This window comes from Blennius ocellaris, assembly GCF_963422515.1.
Source record: "Blennius ocellaris genome assembly, contig: SCAFFOLD_76, whole genome shotgun sequence".
Classification (NCBI taxonomy): Eukaryota; Metazoa; Chordata; class Actinopteri; order Blenniiformes; family Blenniidae; genus Blennius; species Blennius ocellaris.
Genome location: NW_027661907.1, coordinates 82,501 through 97,500, shown reverse-complemented (window position 1 = coordinate 97,500; position 15,000 = coordinate 82,501). Strand labels below are relative to the sequence as shown.

Below are 15,000 nucleotides of genomic sequence, written 5' to 3'. Positions count from 1 at the left end.
CCCCTGGTTCTCTCCTCGGTTCGTCCCTGGTTCTCTCCTCAGTTCTCTCGGTTCTCCCCCTGGGTCTCCCCTGGTTCTCCCCCTGGTTCTCTACTCGGTTCTTCCATGGTTCTCTCGGTTCTCCCCCTGGGTCTTCCCTGGTTCTCTCCTCAGTTCTTCCCTGGTTCTCCCCCTGGTTCTCTCCTCGGTTCGTCCCTGGTTCTCTCCTCAGTTCTCTCGGTTCTCCCCCTGGGTCTCCCCTGGTTCTCTCCTCGGTTCTTCCCTGGTTCTCTCCTCAGTTCTTCCCTAGTTCTCTCCTGGTTCTCCCCCTGGTTCTCTCCTCGGTTCTTACCTGGTTCTCCCCCTGGTTCTCTCGGTTCTCCCCTGGTTCCCCCTGGTTCTCTCCTCGGTTCTCCCCTGGTTCTCCCCCTGGTTCTCTCCTCGGTTCTCCCCTGGTTCTCTCCCTGGTTCTCTCGGTTCTCCCCTGGTTATCTCGGTTCTCCCCTGGTTCTCTCGGTTCTCCCCTGGTTCTCCCCTGGTTCTCTCCTCAGTTCTCCCCCTGGTTATCTCATCGGTTCTCCCCTGGTTATCTCCTCGGTTCTCCCCTGGTTCTCTCGGTTCTCCCCTGGTTCTCTCCTCGGTTCTCCCCTGGTTCTCTCCTCGGTTCTCCCCTGGTTCTCTACTTGGTTCTCCCCTGGTTCTCCCCCTGGTTATCTCATCGGTTCTCCCCCGGTTCTCCCCTGGTTCTTCCCCTGGTTCTCCCCCTGGTTATCTCCTCGGTTCTCCCCTGGTTCTCTCCTCGGTTCTCCCGGTTCTCCCCTGGTTATCTCCTCGGTTCTCCCCTGGTTCTCTCCTCAGTTCTCCCCCTGGTTATCTCATCGGTTCTCCCCTGGTTATCTCCTCAGTTCTCCCCCTGGTTATCTCATCGGTTCTCCCCTGGTTATCTCCTCGGTTCTCCCCTGGTTCTCCCCTGGTTCTCTCCTTGGTTCTCCCCTGGTTCTCCCCCTGGTTATCTCATCGGTTCTCCCCTGGTTCTCCCCCTGGTTCTCTCCTCGGTTCTCCCCTGGTTCTCCCCCTGGTTATCTCCTCGGTTCTCCCCTGGTTCTCTCCCTGGTTCTCTCGGTTCTCCCCTGGTTATCTCCTCGGTTCTCCCCTGGTTCTCCCCTGGTTCTCCCCCTGGTTATCTCATCGGTTCTCCCCTGGTTCTCTCCTCGGTTCTCCCCTGGTTCTCCCCCTGGTTATCTCCTCGGTTCTCCCCTGGTTCTCCCCTGGTTCTCCCCCTGGTTCTCTCCTCGGTTCTCCCCTGGTTCTCCCCCTGGTTCTCTCCTCGGTTATCCCCTGGTTATCTCCTCGGTTCTCCCCTGGTTCTCCCCCTGGTTATCTCCTCGGTTCTCCCCTGGTTCTCCCCCTGGTTCTCTCCTCGGTTCTCCCCTGGTTCTCCCCCTGGTTCTCTCCTCGGTTATCCCCTGGTTCTCTCCTCGGTTCTCCCCTGGTTCTCCCCCTGGTTCTCTCCTCGGTTATCCCCTGGTTCTCCACTGGTCTGACCGCAGCTTCCCCTTTAATCCGGGATGACGTCATAGTGTCCTGGGAGGAGGAGGAGGGGGAGCCGGAACGCCATTTTCACGCTCCGCGCAGCCCGTCGCTCCTCCAGCCTGTCTCCCCGGGGGGCAGCTGTCACCTCCGCCGGTCGCCTCCTGACCAAGCCGCTCTCTGGCTCGTTCTCCGGGATGGTCGCAGCGGGCTGCGGGCTCGCCGTGCAGCCGGAAGAGGCGCACTGATCTCGGCGTGTTGACACGGTTAGCTCGGGGCTAGCTGCGGTGGAGCGTCCGCGGCTCCAGGCGCCTGGAAACCCGCGTCCCGCGCTCATCATCCAGCCTCTGCCCGCGGAAAACGTCGTTTTACGGAGGGATCGTTCAGCGCGGACGGGGCGGGGAGAGGAGCGCGATCACCGGGCTGCTCTGGCAGCGGACGTCCCGGGGAACGGTAAGGATGGCGGCGTCTATTCCCTGGAGCGCCGTCATTAGCCAATTAACGCTTTACACACAGTTTGGCGTGTTTGAGCGCGTTGGGTGAGCTCGTCCCGGGTCACCGGGTTGTCGGTTCTCACGGTGGAGTTTAATCATTCACTCCGCGGTGGTCGGGTGTTCTGCTGCTGGCTGTGCGTCGGTGTTTACGGTTGGTGCGGGAATTAGACGCCGCCCGCCCGGCACGGTGTGACGGGGAGGAACCGACGACTGGTTCTGCAGGTTAATCCGAGGCTAAAGCCGGGATTCCAGGCTGGACGGTGGCTCGGGTGATGGGAGTCTGTAATGAAGCCTTTCATTGATCTTCATGGAGAGTGTGTGTGTGTGTGTGTGTGTGTGTGTGTGTGTGTGTGTGAGTGTGTGTGTGTGTGTGAGAGAGAGAGAGAAACGCACTGAAGTTCATTGTGACACTTACAGCTGGGGACGCACTTTAAAACAGAATGTGTTAATCCCCCCCCCCCAAGGGTCTTGTACTTTATGTTCAACCTACTCAGAAGCTTCCATGACAACCTGCCCCTCCCTCCTGGGGGGGGGGGGGGGTTGTTGTTGTTGCATGACTCGTCCCTCAGGTTGTTGCGCTGCAGTAGAAATGGAACCGTCACTGTGATGCGGTGGATTTTGTTGCGTTGCTGCACGTTTGTCTTGAAGCCGTTGCAGTTTAGTGCCGTTGATGAGATTATTGTCTTAAATCCTCATCAATCAAGGTGAACGTCTCTCTGCTGCCCCGTTTCCACGGCAACCATTCAGGTGAAAACACATTGTTATTCTTTCAGGAAAGTTTCACGTTTACATGGCAATGTTTTGAAAAGAATGCAGTTTGCATGTTGGTCCACTAGTGGGTGCTGTTGTTCGTTATTGTATTGAAACCACACAGAACGAGGCGAAAACACGGACAGACGACCAAGTTGCATTGTTACCACGGTGACGGTCGCCTGTTCAGATGTAAAACCCATCAATGGTATTTGTTATATTGCGTTTTCCCATTCACACACCAGTGGAGGCGTCTGCCACGCAGGGTGCTCAATACTTCAGTAGTGTCTTGCTCAAGGACACTTTGACAGGTGGAAATCGACCCTGAAACCTGTCCTAACTGAGCCACATCTGTCCCGGTCCCAGGAGAGTCTTGACTCTCTGGAGGCGGCCATGTTTGTTATTGAGGTTTGGTTTCCGTGACAACGGTCGTGTGAAAATTAACAGGCGTTAAAATGAACTCATCTGCTGATTCACACATGTTCACACTTACATGTGTTTACATTCACACATGTTCCCTGCCTGACTGTTCCCTGCCTGACTGTTCCCTGCCTGACTGTTCCCTGCCGGCCTGACTGTTCCCTGCCTGACTGTTCCCTGCCTGACTGTTCCCTGCCTGACTGTTCCCCGCCGGCCTGACTGTTCCCCGCCGGCCTGACTGTTCCCCGCCGGCCTGACTGTTCCCCGCCGGCCTGACTGTTCCCCGCCGGCCTGACTGTTCCCCGCCGGCCTGACTGTTCCCCGCCGGCCTGACTGTTCCCCGCCGGCCTGACTGTTCCCCGCCGGCCTGACTGTTCCCCGCCGGCCTGACTGTTCCCCGCCGGCCTGACTGTTCCCCGCCGGCCTGACTGTTCCCCGCCGGCCTGACTGTTCCCCGCCGGCCTGACTGTTCCCCGCCGGCCTGACTGTTCCCCGCCGGCCTGACTGTTCCCCGCCGGCCTGACTGTTCCCCGCCAGCCTGACTGTTCCCCACGCCTGACTGACTCCCTGCCTGACTGACTCCCTGCCTGACTGACTCCCTGCCGGCCTGTTCCCCACGCCTGACTGGTTCCCCACCTCTGGCTGTTCCCTGTCTGACTATTCCCCACCTCTGGCTCTTCCCTGTCCCTGGCTGCAGGATGCGTGAGGACATGTCCACCATGGTGTGTGAGAAGGAGGAGGAGGATCCCGGCGAGAAGCCGTCCCAGGAGGAGATCATCTCGCGGACCAAGCAGGTGATCCAGGGCCTGGAGGCGCTGAAGCAGGAGCACCAGTCGATCCTGGGGGGCCTGCTGGGCTCGCTGCGCTGCCTGAAGCAGGACGAGGAGGCCGTCCTGGTGGAGGAGAAGTCGCTCATGATCCAGAAGTCGCTGGAGATGCTGGAGCTCGGCCTCAGCGAGGCTCAGGTACACGTCACTCCTTTTGCTGCTTCAAACGCTTCAAATGTTTCTTCTTCCCGCGGAATCTCCTCCTCCAGTCTCTGGAAGCGCTGTTCCCTCCCTCCAGTCTCTGGAAGCGCTGTTCCCTCCCTCCTGTCTCTGGAAGCGCTGTTCCCTCCCTCCAGTCTCTGGAAGCGCTGTTCCCTCCCTCCTGTCTCTGGAAGTGCTGTTCCCTCCCTCCTGTCTCTGGAAGCGCTGTTCCCTCCCTCCTGTCTCTGGAAGCGCTGTTCCCTCCCTCCTGTCTCTGGAAGCGCTGTTCCCTCCCTCCAGTCTCTGGAAGCGCTGTTCCCTCCCTCCAGTCTCTGGAAGCGCTGTTCCCTCCCTCCTGTCTCTGGAAGCGCTGTTCCCTCCCTCCTGTCTCTGGAAGCGCTGTTCCCTCCCTCCAGTCTCTGGAAGCGCTGTTCCCTCCCTCCAGTCTCTGGAAGCGCTGTTCCCTCCCTCCTGTCTCTGGAAGCGCTGTTCCCTCCCTCCAGTCTCTGGAAGCGCTGTTCCCTCCCTCCAGTCTCTGGAAGCGCTGTTCCCTCCCTCCAGTCTCTGGAAGCGCTGTTCCCTCCCTCCAGTCTCTGGAAGCGCTGTTCCCTCCCTCCAGTCTCTGGAAGCGCTGTTCCCTCCCTCCAGTCTCTGGAAGCGCTGTTCCCTCCCTCCAGTCTCTGGAAGCGCTGTTCCCTCCCTCCAGTCTCTGGAAGCGCTGTTCCCTCCCTCCAGTCTCTGGAAGCGCTGTTCCCTCCCTCCTGTCTCTGGAAGCGCTGTTCCCTCCCTCCTGTCTCTGGAAGCGCTGTTCCCTCCCTCCAGTCTCTGGAAGCGCTGTTCCCTCCCTCCAGTCTCTGGAAGCGCTGTTCCCTCCCTCCAGTCTCTGGAAGCGCTGTTCCCTCCCTCCTGTCTCTGGAAGCGCTGTTCCCTCCCTCCTGTCTCTGGAAGCGCTGTTCCCTCCCTCCTGTCTCTGGAAGCGCTGTTCCCTCCCTCCTGTCTCTGGAAGCGCTGTTCCCTCCCTCCTGTCTCTGGAAGCGCTGTTCCCTCCCTCCAGTCTCTGGAAGCGCTGTTCCCTCCCTCCAGTCTCTGGAAGCGCTGTTCCCTCCCTCCTGTCTCTGGAAGCGCTGTTCCCTCCCTCCTGTCTCTGGAAGCGCTGTTCCCTCCCTCCTGTCTCTGGAAGCGCTGTTCCCTCCCTCCTGTCTCTGGAAGCGCTGTTCCCTCCCTCCTGTCTCTGGAAGCGCTGTTCCCTCCCTCCAGTCTCTGGAAGCGCTGTTCCCTCCCTCCAGTCTCTGGAAGCGCTGTTCCCTCCCTCCAGTCTCTGGAAGCTCTGTTCCCTCCCTCCAGTCTCTGGAAGCTCTGTTCCCTCCCTCCAGTCTCTGGAAGCGCTGTTCCCTCCCTCCTGTCTCTGGAAGCGCTGTTCCCTCCCTCCTGTCTCTGGAAGCGCTGTTCCCTCCCTCCAGTCTCTGGAAGCGCTGTTCCCTCCCTCCAGTCTCTGGAAGCGCTGTTCCCTCCCTCCAGTCTCTGGAAGCGCTGTTCCCTCCCTCCAGTCTCTGGAAGCGCTGTTCCCTCCCTCCAGTCTCTGGAAGCGCTGTTCCCTCCCTCCAGTCTCTGGAAGCGCTGTTCCCTCCCTCCAGTCCCTGGAAGCGCTGTTCCCTCCCTCCAGTCTCTGGAAGCGCTGTTCCCTCCCTCCAGTCTCTGGAAGCGCTGTTCCCTCCCTCCAGTCTCTGGAAGCGCTGTTCCCTCCCTCCAGTCTCTGGAAGCGCTGTTCCCTCCCTCCAGTCTCTGGAAGCGCTGTTCCCTCCCTCCAGTCTCTGGAAGCGCTGTTCCCTCCCTCCAGTCTCTGGAAGCGCTGTTCCCTCCCTCCAGTCTCTGGAAGCGCTGTTCCCTCCCTCCAGTCTCTGGAAGCGCTGTTCCCTCCCTCCAGTCTCTGGAAGCGCTGTTCCCTCCCTCCAGTCTCTGGAAGCGCTGTTCCCTCCCTCCAGTCTCTGGAAGCGCTGTTCCCTCCCTCCAGTCTCTGGAAGCGCTGTTCCCTCCCTCCAGTCTCTGGAAGCGCTGTTCCCTCCCTCCAGTCTCTGGAAGCGCTGTTCCCTCCCTCCAGTCCCTGGAAGCGCTGTTCCCTCCCTCCAGTCCCTGGAAGCGCTGTTCCCTCCCTCCAGTCCCTGGAAGCGCTGTTCCCTCCCTCCAGTCCCTGGAAGCGCTGTTCCCTCCCTCCAGTGGAGGTGAAACAACAGGAACAGTTGTGTTTAATAAGTCAATAAGTTGCCAGGTTGGAGGTCGGAAGTTTTGCTGTCGTCTCTTCTGGTTTGTTTGTGTTCATGTTTAAAAAAACTCACAAGTCACATGACTCAGGACGAGTTTGTCTGCATGGTTTTGAACAGCCTGTAAACCTGCATCCACCTACAGGTGACCACTGATCACAACCCCCCCCAAATGACCACTGATCCCGCCCCCCCCCCCCCCCCCCCCCCCCAGGTAACCATTGTCCCTCCCCCCCTGCAGGTGATGATGGCGCTGTCCAGCCACCTGGGCTCGGTGGAGTCAGAGAAGCAGAAGCTGAGGGCTCAGGTCCGGAGACTCTGCCAGGAAAACCAGTGGCTGAGAGACGAACTGGCAGGAACCCAACAGAAGCTGCAGAAGAGCGAACAGAACGTGGCTCAGCTGGAGGAGGAGAAGAAACATCTGGAGTTCATGAACCAGCTGAAGAAGTATGACCAGGACCTGTCACCTGCTGTGAGTCTGACCTTTATCCTTTATCCTTTATTCTTGATCCTTTATCCTTTATCCTTTGTTCTTTATTATTGATCCTTTATTCTTTGTCCTTTATCCTTTATTGTTGATCCTTTATTCTTGATCCTTTATACTTTATACTTTAGCCTTTGTTCTTTGTTCTTTATCCTTTGTTCTTTATTTTTCTTTTTCCTTTGTTCTTGATCCTTTATCCTTTATTCTTGATCCCTTTATCCTTTATTTTTTATACTTTGTTCTTTATTCTTGATCATTTATGCTTTATTCTTTATTTTTTGTTCTTTATACTTTATTGTTGATCTTTTATTCTTTATTCTTGATCCTTGATCCTTTGTTCTTTATCCTTTTTTCTTTGTTCTTTATCATTTTTTCTTTGTTCTTTATCCTTTATTCTTGATCCTTTATACTTTGTTCTTTATTCTTTATCCTTTGTTCTTGATCCTTGATCCTTTATTCTTGATCCTTTATCCTTTATCCTTTGTTCTTTATTCTTTATTATAGATCCTTTATTCTTTATCCTTTGTTCTTTGTTCTATATCCTTTGTTCTTTGTTCTTTATCCTTTGTTATTTGTCCTTTTTCCTTTGTTCTTTGTCCTTTTTCCTTTGTTCTTTGTCCTTATCCTTTGTTCTTTGTTCTTTATCCTTTGTTCTTCATTCTACCTGTCACATGAGTGATTGTTCACTGACCGTTTTCTTCTTAGTAAGTCAGTTCAAGTAAATCTACAAACCTGTGAATGAATGAATGAATGAATGTTGTGACGGGTGAACGTCCTCACACTGAAGCTTCTTTCACACTGATTCCTGTAATTAGTACTTTCTAGGTATTTTTCCTGAACTGAACATATAAACAAAGTCCGACTGGACTGAATTTGGTTAATTGTTGCTGTATGACCCTGCCCCCCCCCCCCCCCCCCCCCCCCCCCCCCCTCTCAAGGAGGAGAAGGATTCGGAGTCCAGTAAAGAGACTCTAGACGATCTGTTCCCAGACGAGCAGGACGACTCCGCCCCCGGCAGTAAGTCCTCTAGTTCATGGTCATGTGACCTGCAGGCGCCAGTTCAACTGATGTTGGCTACTTCCTGTCTGCAGTTCAGCCAGCTCACGGCAGCGCGGCGGTGGCAGCCGCCCAGCAGGGGGGCTACGAGATCCCCGCCCGCCTGAGGACCCTCCACAACCTGGTGATCCAGTACGCCTCGCAGGGCAGGTACGAGGTGGCCGTGCCGCTCTGCAAGCAGGCCCTGGAGGACCTGGAGAAGACCTCCGGACACGACCACCCCGACGTGGCCACCATGCTAAACATCCTGGCTCTGGTCTACAGGTGATCTTCCGTTCTGGTTCCACAGGGCTGGAGACCTGGTTCTAAAGAGGGTCTAAAGAGTGATTCAGTATTTCACTGGATAGTTTCCACGTCTTTAACAGTCTCAGGTATTTTAGAAGCGAGGGACACGTCCACTTCTGTCACCGTGGTGACGGCGGCAGTGGAGACACGGTTTCTACAACATCAGAGTGAAAATAACGAGCTGCAGTTTGACGTCTGTCTCTTTGTTTGTGTTTCAGAGACCAGAACAAATACAAGGAGGCGGCCAACCTGCTGAACGACGCTCTGGACATCAGGGAGAAGACGCTGGGGAGAGACCATCCAGCTGTGAGTCTGTCTCTCTGTCTCTGTCTGTCCCTCAGTCTCCATCATCAATTATCAGGAGAGTAAAACAACCAGTCAAAACATCTAAACCAGCTCACGTCCCCTATATATTTTCTGCATTGCGTGTCCTCACGTCGTCCACAGACTGTCCTCAGTGGGTCCACTTTGGAAGTCCAGACTTCCAAAGTGGACCGTTATGACATCATCATTTGCTTTAACACATTCTGCTCAGTCTACTCATTGTCTCACGAGAGGTGAACGATCCTTCCAGACTATGAACGATTCTTCCACCCTCCCTGCGCTCAATTGTCTCTGTTGACACCTCAAACTCAAGACTCGTTTATTTATTCAGGCTTTTTAATTAGCCACTTTTGGGCTGGGTTAGGGTTAGGACGTCTGTCTCTTTGTTTGTGTTTCAGAGACCAGAATAAACACAAGGACCCTAACCCTAACCTGAACTTCAGGTGAAGTTCAGGTAAACCTCAGGTGAAGTTCAGGTGAAGTTCAGGTGAAGTTCAGGAACAGAGCAGTTCATCGTCATGAAGCAGGTTTTCTCTCCTGTATATATTACTGTTTAATATTACTTGTTTCATTTCACTTCTATTTACATTCATCACAAACCAAGAAGGCGAGAACTGATCTCAGATCAGTGGGAGGAAGAGGCTCTGTACTGTAGATAGCAGGACTTCTTTAGAGAAACTGATCTCAGATCAGTGGGAGGAAGAGGCTCTGTACTGTAGATAGCAGGACTTCTTTAGAGAAACTGATCTCAGATCAGTGGGAGGAAGAGGCTCTGTACTGTAGATAGCAGGACTTCTTAAGAGAAACTGATCTCAGATCAGTGGGAGGAAGAGGCTCTGAGGATCTTTTCCTCTTCAGGACCAAATAAAAAAGTGAGTAAAACAGTTAGTGACAGAAAGAGATGTGGACGTCCAACGGCTGCTTCATTCTATATTCTAGGATGAACTGGAAGAAAGAAGCGATGGATGGAGGAGCGGAGAAACAAACCGCCGGCAGGTTTGAGGCTGATGTTTTAGGGTTAGTCTAAATGGCGGCGGATGATCTAGCTGTTGTTTGTCTGGAAAATGTGATCAGAAACAATCTGGTTTGTTAAAATCTTCAGGAATGAAAAATCAAAGTGAGCCTGCAGGAGCTTCGACCTCCTCTCCTTTCTGCCCTCACTTCCTATCCTCCTCCTTCCTCCCATTCTGCACACCAGAATCCCAGCCAGCCGTCCTCCTCCTCCTCCTCCTCCTCCTCTTCTTCCTCACTGCACATGTTGGAGATTCAACACTGGCCTGATTTGGATCAAGCTCTCAGAACCTGTGATGAGCTCTGGTCCCGGTCTAAAGAACGTCTTTGTTCCGCCAGGTCGCCGCCACGCTCAACAACCTGGCCGTCCTCTACGGGAAGAGAGGGAAGTACAAGGAGGCGGAGCCACTGTGCAAGAGGGCGCTGGAGATCCGAGAGAAGGTGGGTCAAAGGTCGCTCTTCCTTCAGTAGAATCGAGGAGGACAGTCTGTTTTGAGATGGTTTTATTCTGGTTTAGTTTTATTTTAGATGTGTTTTATCTACATTGTGCAGAAGTTCTGTTCATGCTCAAGCTCCGTCTGGAATCTGGAGTCAAACGCCTGGAACACAATCTCATAATTCTCCGTTTAGACTGACCTTGTGATTTTGGAAGTCTAAATTTACCCCCCCCCCCCCCCCAGGTGTTGGGCAAAGACCACCCTGATGTGGCGAAGCAGCTGAACAACCTGGCCCTGCTGTGTCAGAACCAGGGCAAGTATGAGGAGGTGGAGTATTACTACATGAGGGCGCTGGAGATCTACCAGACCAAGCTGGGCCCAGACGACCCCAACGTGGCCAAGACCAAGAACAACCTGGTGAGGGGGCAACTGGAACTGGTGGGGCGGGGCCGGGTGGGGCCGGGCAGGGCCGGGCGGGGCCGGGTGGGGCGGATTTTCCTGTGGTCCCACCCAAATAGTTGTGGACGGTACGAAAAGAAGCTGAGACCCCCGTCAACCCTCCGGTGAGGTAGCTCGCACTAAGGAAGGGTCTGAGGGGCGGCGCTACAACGCTGCTGTCTACTGATTGGTCAGTGACGTCATCAGTCTGAACCCACAATATTTCAATATTTCATCAGCTGTACACTTCCTGTTGTTGTTTATATCCACCGCTTTTTACTCATTGGTTGTTTTGGGAACAGAGTTTATTGAAACGTCGGCGCAACAAAACATCTTTCAACAAGGTGCAGACGCTCCTCTCAGTAACAGGAGGGGCGGAGCTTCAGCGGGAGCTCCTCCCCTCAGTAACAGGAGGGGCGGAGCTTCAGCGGGAGTTCCTCCCCTCAGTAACATGAGGGGCGGGGCTTCAGCAGGAGCTCCTCCCTTCAGTAACATGAGGGGCGGGGCTTCAGCAGGAGCTCCTCCCTTCAGTAACATGAGGGGCGGGGCTTCAGCGGGAGCTCCTCCCCTCAGTAACATGATGGGCGGGGCTTCAGCAGGAGCTCCTCCCTTCAGTAACAGGAGGGGTGGAGCTTCAGCGGGAGCTCCTCCCCTCAGTAACAGGAGAGGCGGAGCTTCTCTCAGTACTCGTAATTCTACAGATACAAGTGTGACTCCAGTTCATGGTAGGATTAAAGTATGTGTAAATATTCTAACTTTACCTCCTTGATGATGTCTTTAGAAAAGTAGATGACTGAAGCTTCATGTTTTCAGCTGTTGGTTTGTTGGACGTGAGGTTGTGTTGATCGCCCCCTGGCTGCTGCTCTGTGTACTGCAGGCGTCCTGCTATCTGAAGCAAGGGAAGTTCCAGCAGGCCGAGGCTTTGTACAAAGAAATCCTGACTCGAGCCCACGAGAGGGAGTTTGGCTCGGTTGACGGTACGATTCCCTCCTGGCGCTGGCGCCTCGATCCTCGGAGCCAGAAAGCTGGCTGATTCAAACATGCTGCATCCCTCCGTCTCTCCATCCTCTATCCCTCCGTCTCTCCATCCTCTATCCCTCCTTCTCTCATCCTCTATCCCTCCTTCTCTCATCCTCTATCCCTCCTTCTCTCATCCTCTATCCCTCCTTCTCTCATCCCCTATCCCTCCATCCTCTATCCCTCCTTCTCTCATCCCCTATCCCTCCATCCTCTATCCCTCCTTCTCTCATTCTCTATCCCTCCGTCTCTCCGTCCTCTATCCCTCCGTCTCTCCGTCCTCTGTCCCTCCGTCTCTCCATCCTCTATCCCTCCATCTCTCCATTCTCTATTCCTCTGTCTCTCCATCCTCTATCCCTCCGTCTCTCCATCCTCTCCCTCCATCTCTCTCGCTATCTCTCCTTCCTCCATGTCTCCATCCCTCCATCTTCCACTTCATCCCTCCATCCTAACCTGAGGGGTTCCTTCAGTCAGAGCAGTTCTATGCTCTACATCTTTCACATCTATGTCCAGGTGTTGATGACTCTGTTTCCCTCCAGGTGAGAACAAACCCATCTGGATGCACGCCGAGGAGCGAGAGGAGCAGAGCAAGGTGAGTCGCTGAGGCTCCGCCCCCTCCGCTTCCTCTGCTACTGTCGCTGAGGCTCAGACCTTGGCCTACCGACCTGTTGTCTACCTACCGACCTGTTGTCTACCTACCGACCTGTTGTCTATCTACCGACCTGTTGTCTACCTACCGACCTGTTGTCTGCCTACCGACCTGTTGTCTGCCTACCGACCTGTTGTCTGCCTACCGACCTGTTGTCTACCTACCGACCTGTTGTCTACCTACCGACCTGTTGTCTATCTACCGACCTGTTGTCTACCTACCGACCTGTTGTCTACCTACCGACCTGTTGTCTGCCTACCGACCTGTTGTCTGCCTACCGACCTGTTGTCTGCCTACCGACCTGTTGTCTGCCTACCGACCTGTTGTCTGCCTACCGACCTGTTGTCTACCTACCGACCTGTTGTCTACCTACCGACCTGTTGTATACCTACCGACCTGTTGTCTACCTACCGACCTGTTGTATACCTACCGACCTGTTGTATACCTACCGACCTGTTGTATACCTGCTGTAGTTCCTCCAGCTTCTTTAGCTGTACTTCAGTCTGCTTTCCATCCAGACCTCCACCTTCTCAGGTCTTCTTCACTTTCCTCCTCACAGCCTGGGATTGTAAAGGACATTTAATCCAGTGACTCGCTGCACCTTATGTTCACTATTAAGCTCCTGGTGATGCGACGTCATCTTCAGAGGTGCTGTCCAGTTTGATATGGAAGAAATTGGCTTGTGGTCACGGACAGAAGGACAGACACTTCCTCCCAGTGACTTTCCTCCAGTTTAAAAGCTTTACTTTTCCTGCCCAGCTCTGATCCTACAGCTGAATACTTCTGCTGGTATTCTCACCCTCTGGGTTATTCATGTGTCCACAGACGTTCTAAACATCTCTGTCTCGCAGGGGAAGCCCAAAGACGGCTCGCCGTTTGGAGAATATGGCGGCTGGTACAAAGCCTGCAAGGTGGACAGGTGAGCCGCCGCCTCCCTCCGTCGTCCTGAAGGGTTATTTAAAACCAGTGCATTATTATTATTATTATTACATGTCTCCGTTTGACCACAGGAAGTAGCGACAGTCCCCCAGGAAAGTCTTTGTACTGGATTTGACTGGCAGAGCAACACATAAAGACAAATGTCCACAGCAGAATGTAATAAAGGAGAGAGAACAAAAGAATCAGACTCAATCAGAATCATCTTTATTGTCATTGTAACAGGTACAACGGAATTGCCTAGAAAGTCGGGGGAAAGAAGGACAAGAGGTGAGGAGAGGAGGGAAACGAAGGCAGATGACAGACTGTCCTCTAAGGAGCTGTCTCACTGGGACATAATCCACCTCAGGCACATTTAGCATCGACACAGACAGAATACAAAAGAGTTTGTGAGAGGCTGGAGAGTAGAAAGTTAAGATGAGGATGAAGAAGAAAACTCAGAAGGCTGGTAAATAGTCCAGTAAATCTCTGTGTTCTGATTGGACCGGTCGTTATGTGCTGTACAAAGTCAACCTGGGACGACACTTCCGATTCCTCACATCCTGTTTTGTTTGGGAAAGGTTTTGACGTGTTGTTTCTTCTCCTGGTGGTCCCTGCAGTCCCACCGTGACCACCACCCTGAAGAACCTGGGCGCCCTCTACAGGCGGCAGGGGAAGTTTGAAGCGGCTGAGACACTGGAGGAGGCGGCCCTGCGCTCCAGAAAGCAGGTGACAAACTGTCCTGCTGGGACCGGACAGGAAGTGACCTGTCCAGCACGTCATGAGATCACTTCAGCTTTAACGTTCCTCCAGGTTCCACCGCAGACTCTCATTTAAGAAAACCTGTTTTCATGTTTCTAAAAGTACCTCGAGTGGACGACAGGCCAGAAACATCTGGTCCAGGTGGACCAGGTTCTGGTCCAGGTGGACCAGGTTCTGGTGTGGATGAACCCTTAGAGTTTCCAGCAACACAAGCGTTTTGAACAGATAACTTCATGTTGTTGTCAAGTGGGCGGGGCCAGTAAAACAGCCCAGGTTCATCCTGAGTGGGCGGGGCCAGTAAAACAGCCCAGGTTCATCCTGAGTGGGCGGGGCCAGTAAAACAGCCAGGTTCATCCTGAGTGGGCGGGGCCTGTAAAACCGAGCCCAGGGCCATCCTGAGTGGGCGGGGCCAGTAAAACTGAGTCCAGGGTCATCCTGAGTGGGCGGGGCCAGTAAAACTGAGTCCAAGGTCATCCTGAGTGGGCGGGGCCAGTAAAACTGAGTCCAAGGTCATCCTGAGTGGGCGGGGCCAGTAAAACAGCCCAGGTTCATCCTGAGTGGGCGGGGCCAGTAAAACAGCCCAGGTTCATCCTGAGTGGGCGGGGCCAGTAAAACAGCCCAGGGTCATCCTGAGTGGGCGGAGCCAGTAAAACAGCCCAGGGTCATCCTGAGTGGGCGGGGCCAGTAAAACAGCCCAGGGTCATCCTGAGTGGGCGGGGCCAGTAAAACTGAGCCCAGGGTCATCCTGAGTGGGCGGGGCCAGTAAAACAGCCCAGGGTCATCCTGAGTGGGCGGGGCCAGTAAAACAGCCCAGGGTCATCCTGAGTGGGCGGGGCCAGTAAAGCCTGGTAGAAAGAGTCACTTCCTGTCAGCTGCCGCAGCTCTGCTGTGATTGGATCAGCTGGAGCAGGCATTCATCCTCGTGTGTGTGTGTGTGTGTGTGTGTGTGTGTGTGTGTGTGTGTGTGTGTGTGTGTGTGTGTGTGTGTGTGTGTGTGTGTGTGTGTGTGTGTGTGTGTGTGTGTGTGTGTGTGTGTGTGTGTGTGTGTGTGTGTGTGTGTGTGTGTGTGTGTGTGTAGGGTCTGGACCAGGTCCACCAGCAGAGGGTGGCCCAGGTCCTCAGTGAGGCCCGTGAGAAGCAGCGCAGCAGCGAGAGCCTGACCTCCGACACGGTGAAGTACGAGAGCGGGCCGGACGGCGGCGAGGAAGTGAGTATGAGCGTGG

At 54.4% G+C, this 15,000-nt stretch overlaps 1 protein-coding gene across 4 annotated transcripts in view; it reads left to right on the top strand.

The window, feature by feature from the left end:
- Positions 1 to 1,592: 1,592 nt before the first annotated feature.
- The window catches only part of klc1a (kinesin light chain 1a), a gene marked incomplete at its 3' end in the record, with an annotated part of 38,775 nt that continues 25,367 nt past the window's right edge, over positions 1,593 to 15,000 (top strand). For 2 of the 4 annotated variants that reach the window (XM_080522097.1, XM_080522099.1), the window contains exons 1-13: positions 1,593 to 1,962; positions 3,871 to 4,138; positions 6,641 to 6,871; positions 7,822 to 7,900; positions 7,975 to 8,203; positions 8,443 to 8,530; positions 9,899 to 10,000; positions 10,240 to 10,413; positions 11,312 to 11,411; positions 11,991 to 12,043; positions 12,952 to 13,019; positions 13,636 to 13,744; positions 14,856 to 14,984. In XM_080522097.1, coding sequence (XP_080378223.1) covers positions 3,872 to 4,138; positions 6,641 to 6,871; positions 7,822 to 7,900; positions 7,975 to 8,203; positions 8,443 to 8,530; positions 9,899 to 10,000; positions 10,240 to 10,413; positions 11,312 to 11,411; positions 11,991 to 12,043; positions 12,952 to 13,019; positions 13,636 to 13,744; positions 14,856 to 14,984 — 1,629 coding nt within the window. In that variant the 5' untranslated portion in view covers positions 1,593 to 1,962; position 3,871. Of the gene's footprint in view, positions 1,963 to 3,870; positions 4,139 to 6,640; positions 6,872 to 7,821; positions 7,901 to 7,974; positions 8,204 to 8,442; positions 8,531 to 9,898; positions 10,001 to 10,239; positions 10,414 to 11,311; positions 11,412 to 11,990; positions 12,044 to 12,951; positions 13,020 to 13,635; positions 13,745 to 14,855 lie in introns of all 4 variants that reach the window. The other 2 variants (XM_080522098.1, XM_080522096.1) reach the window with 1 other exon arrangement.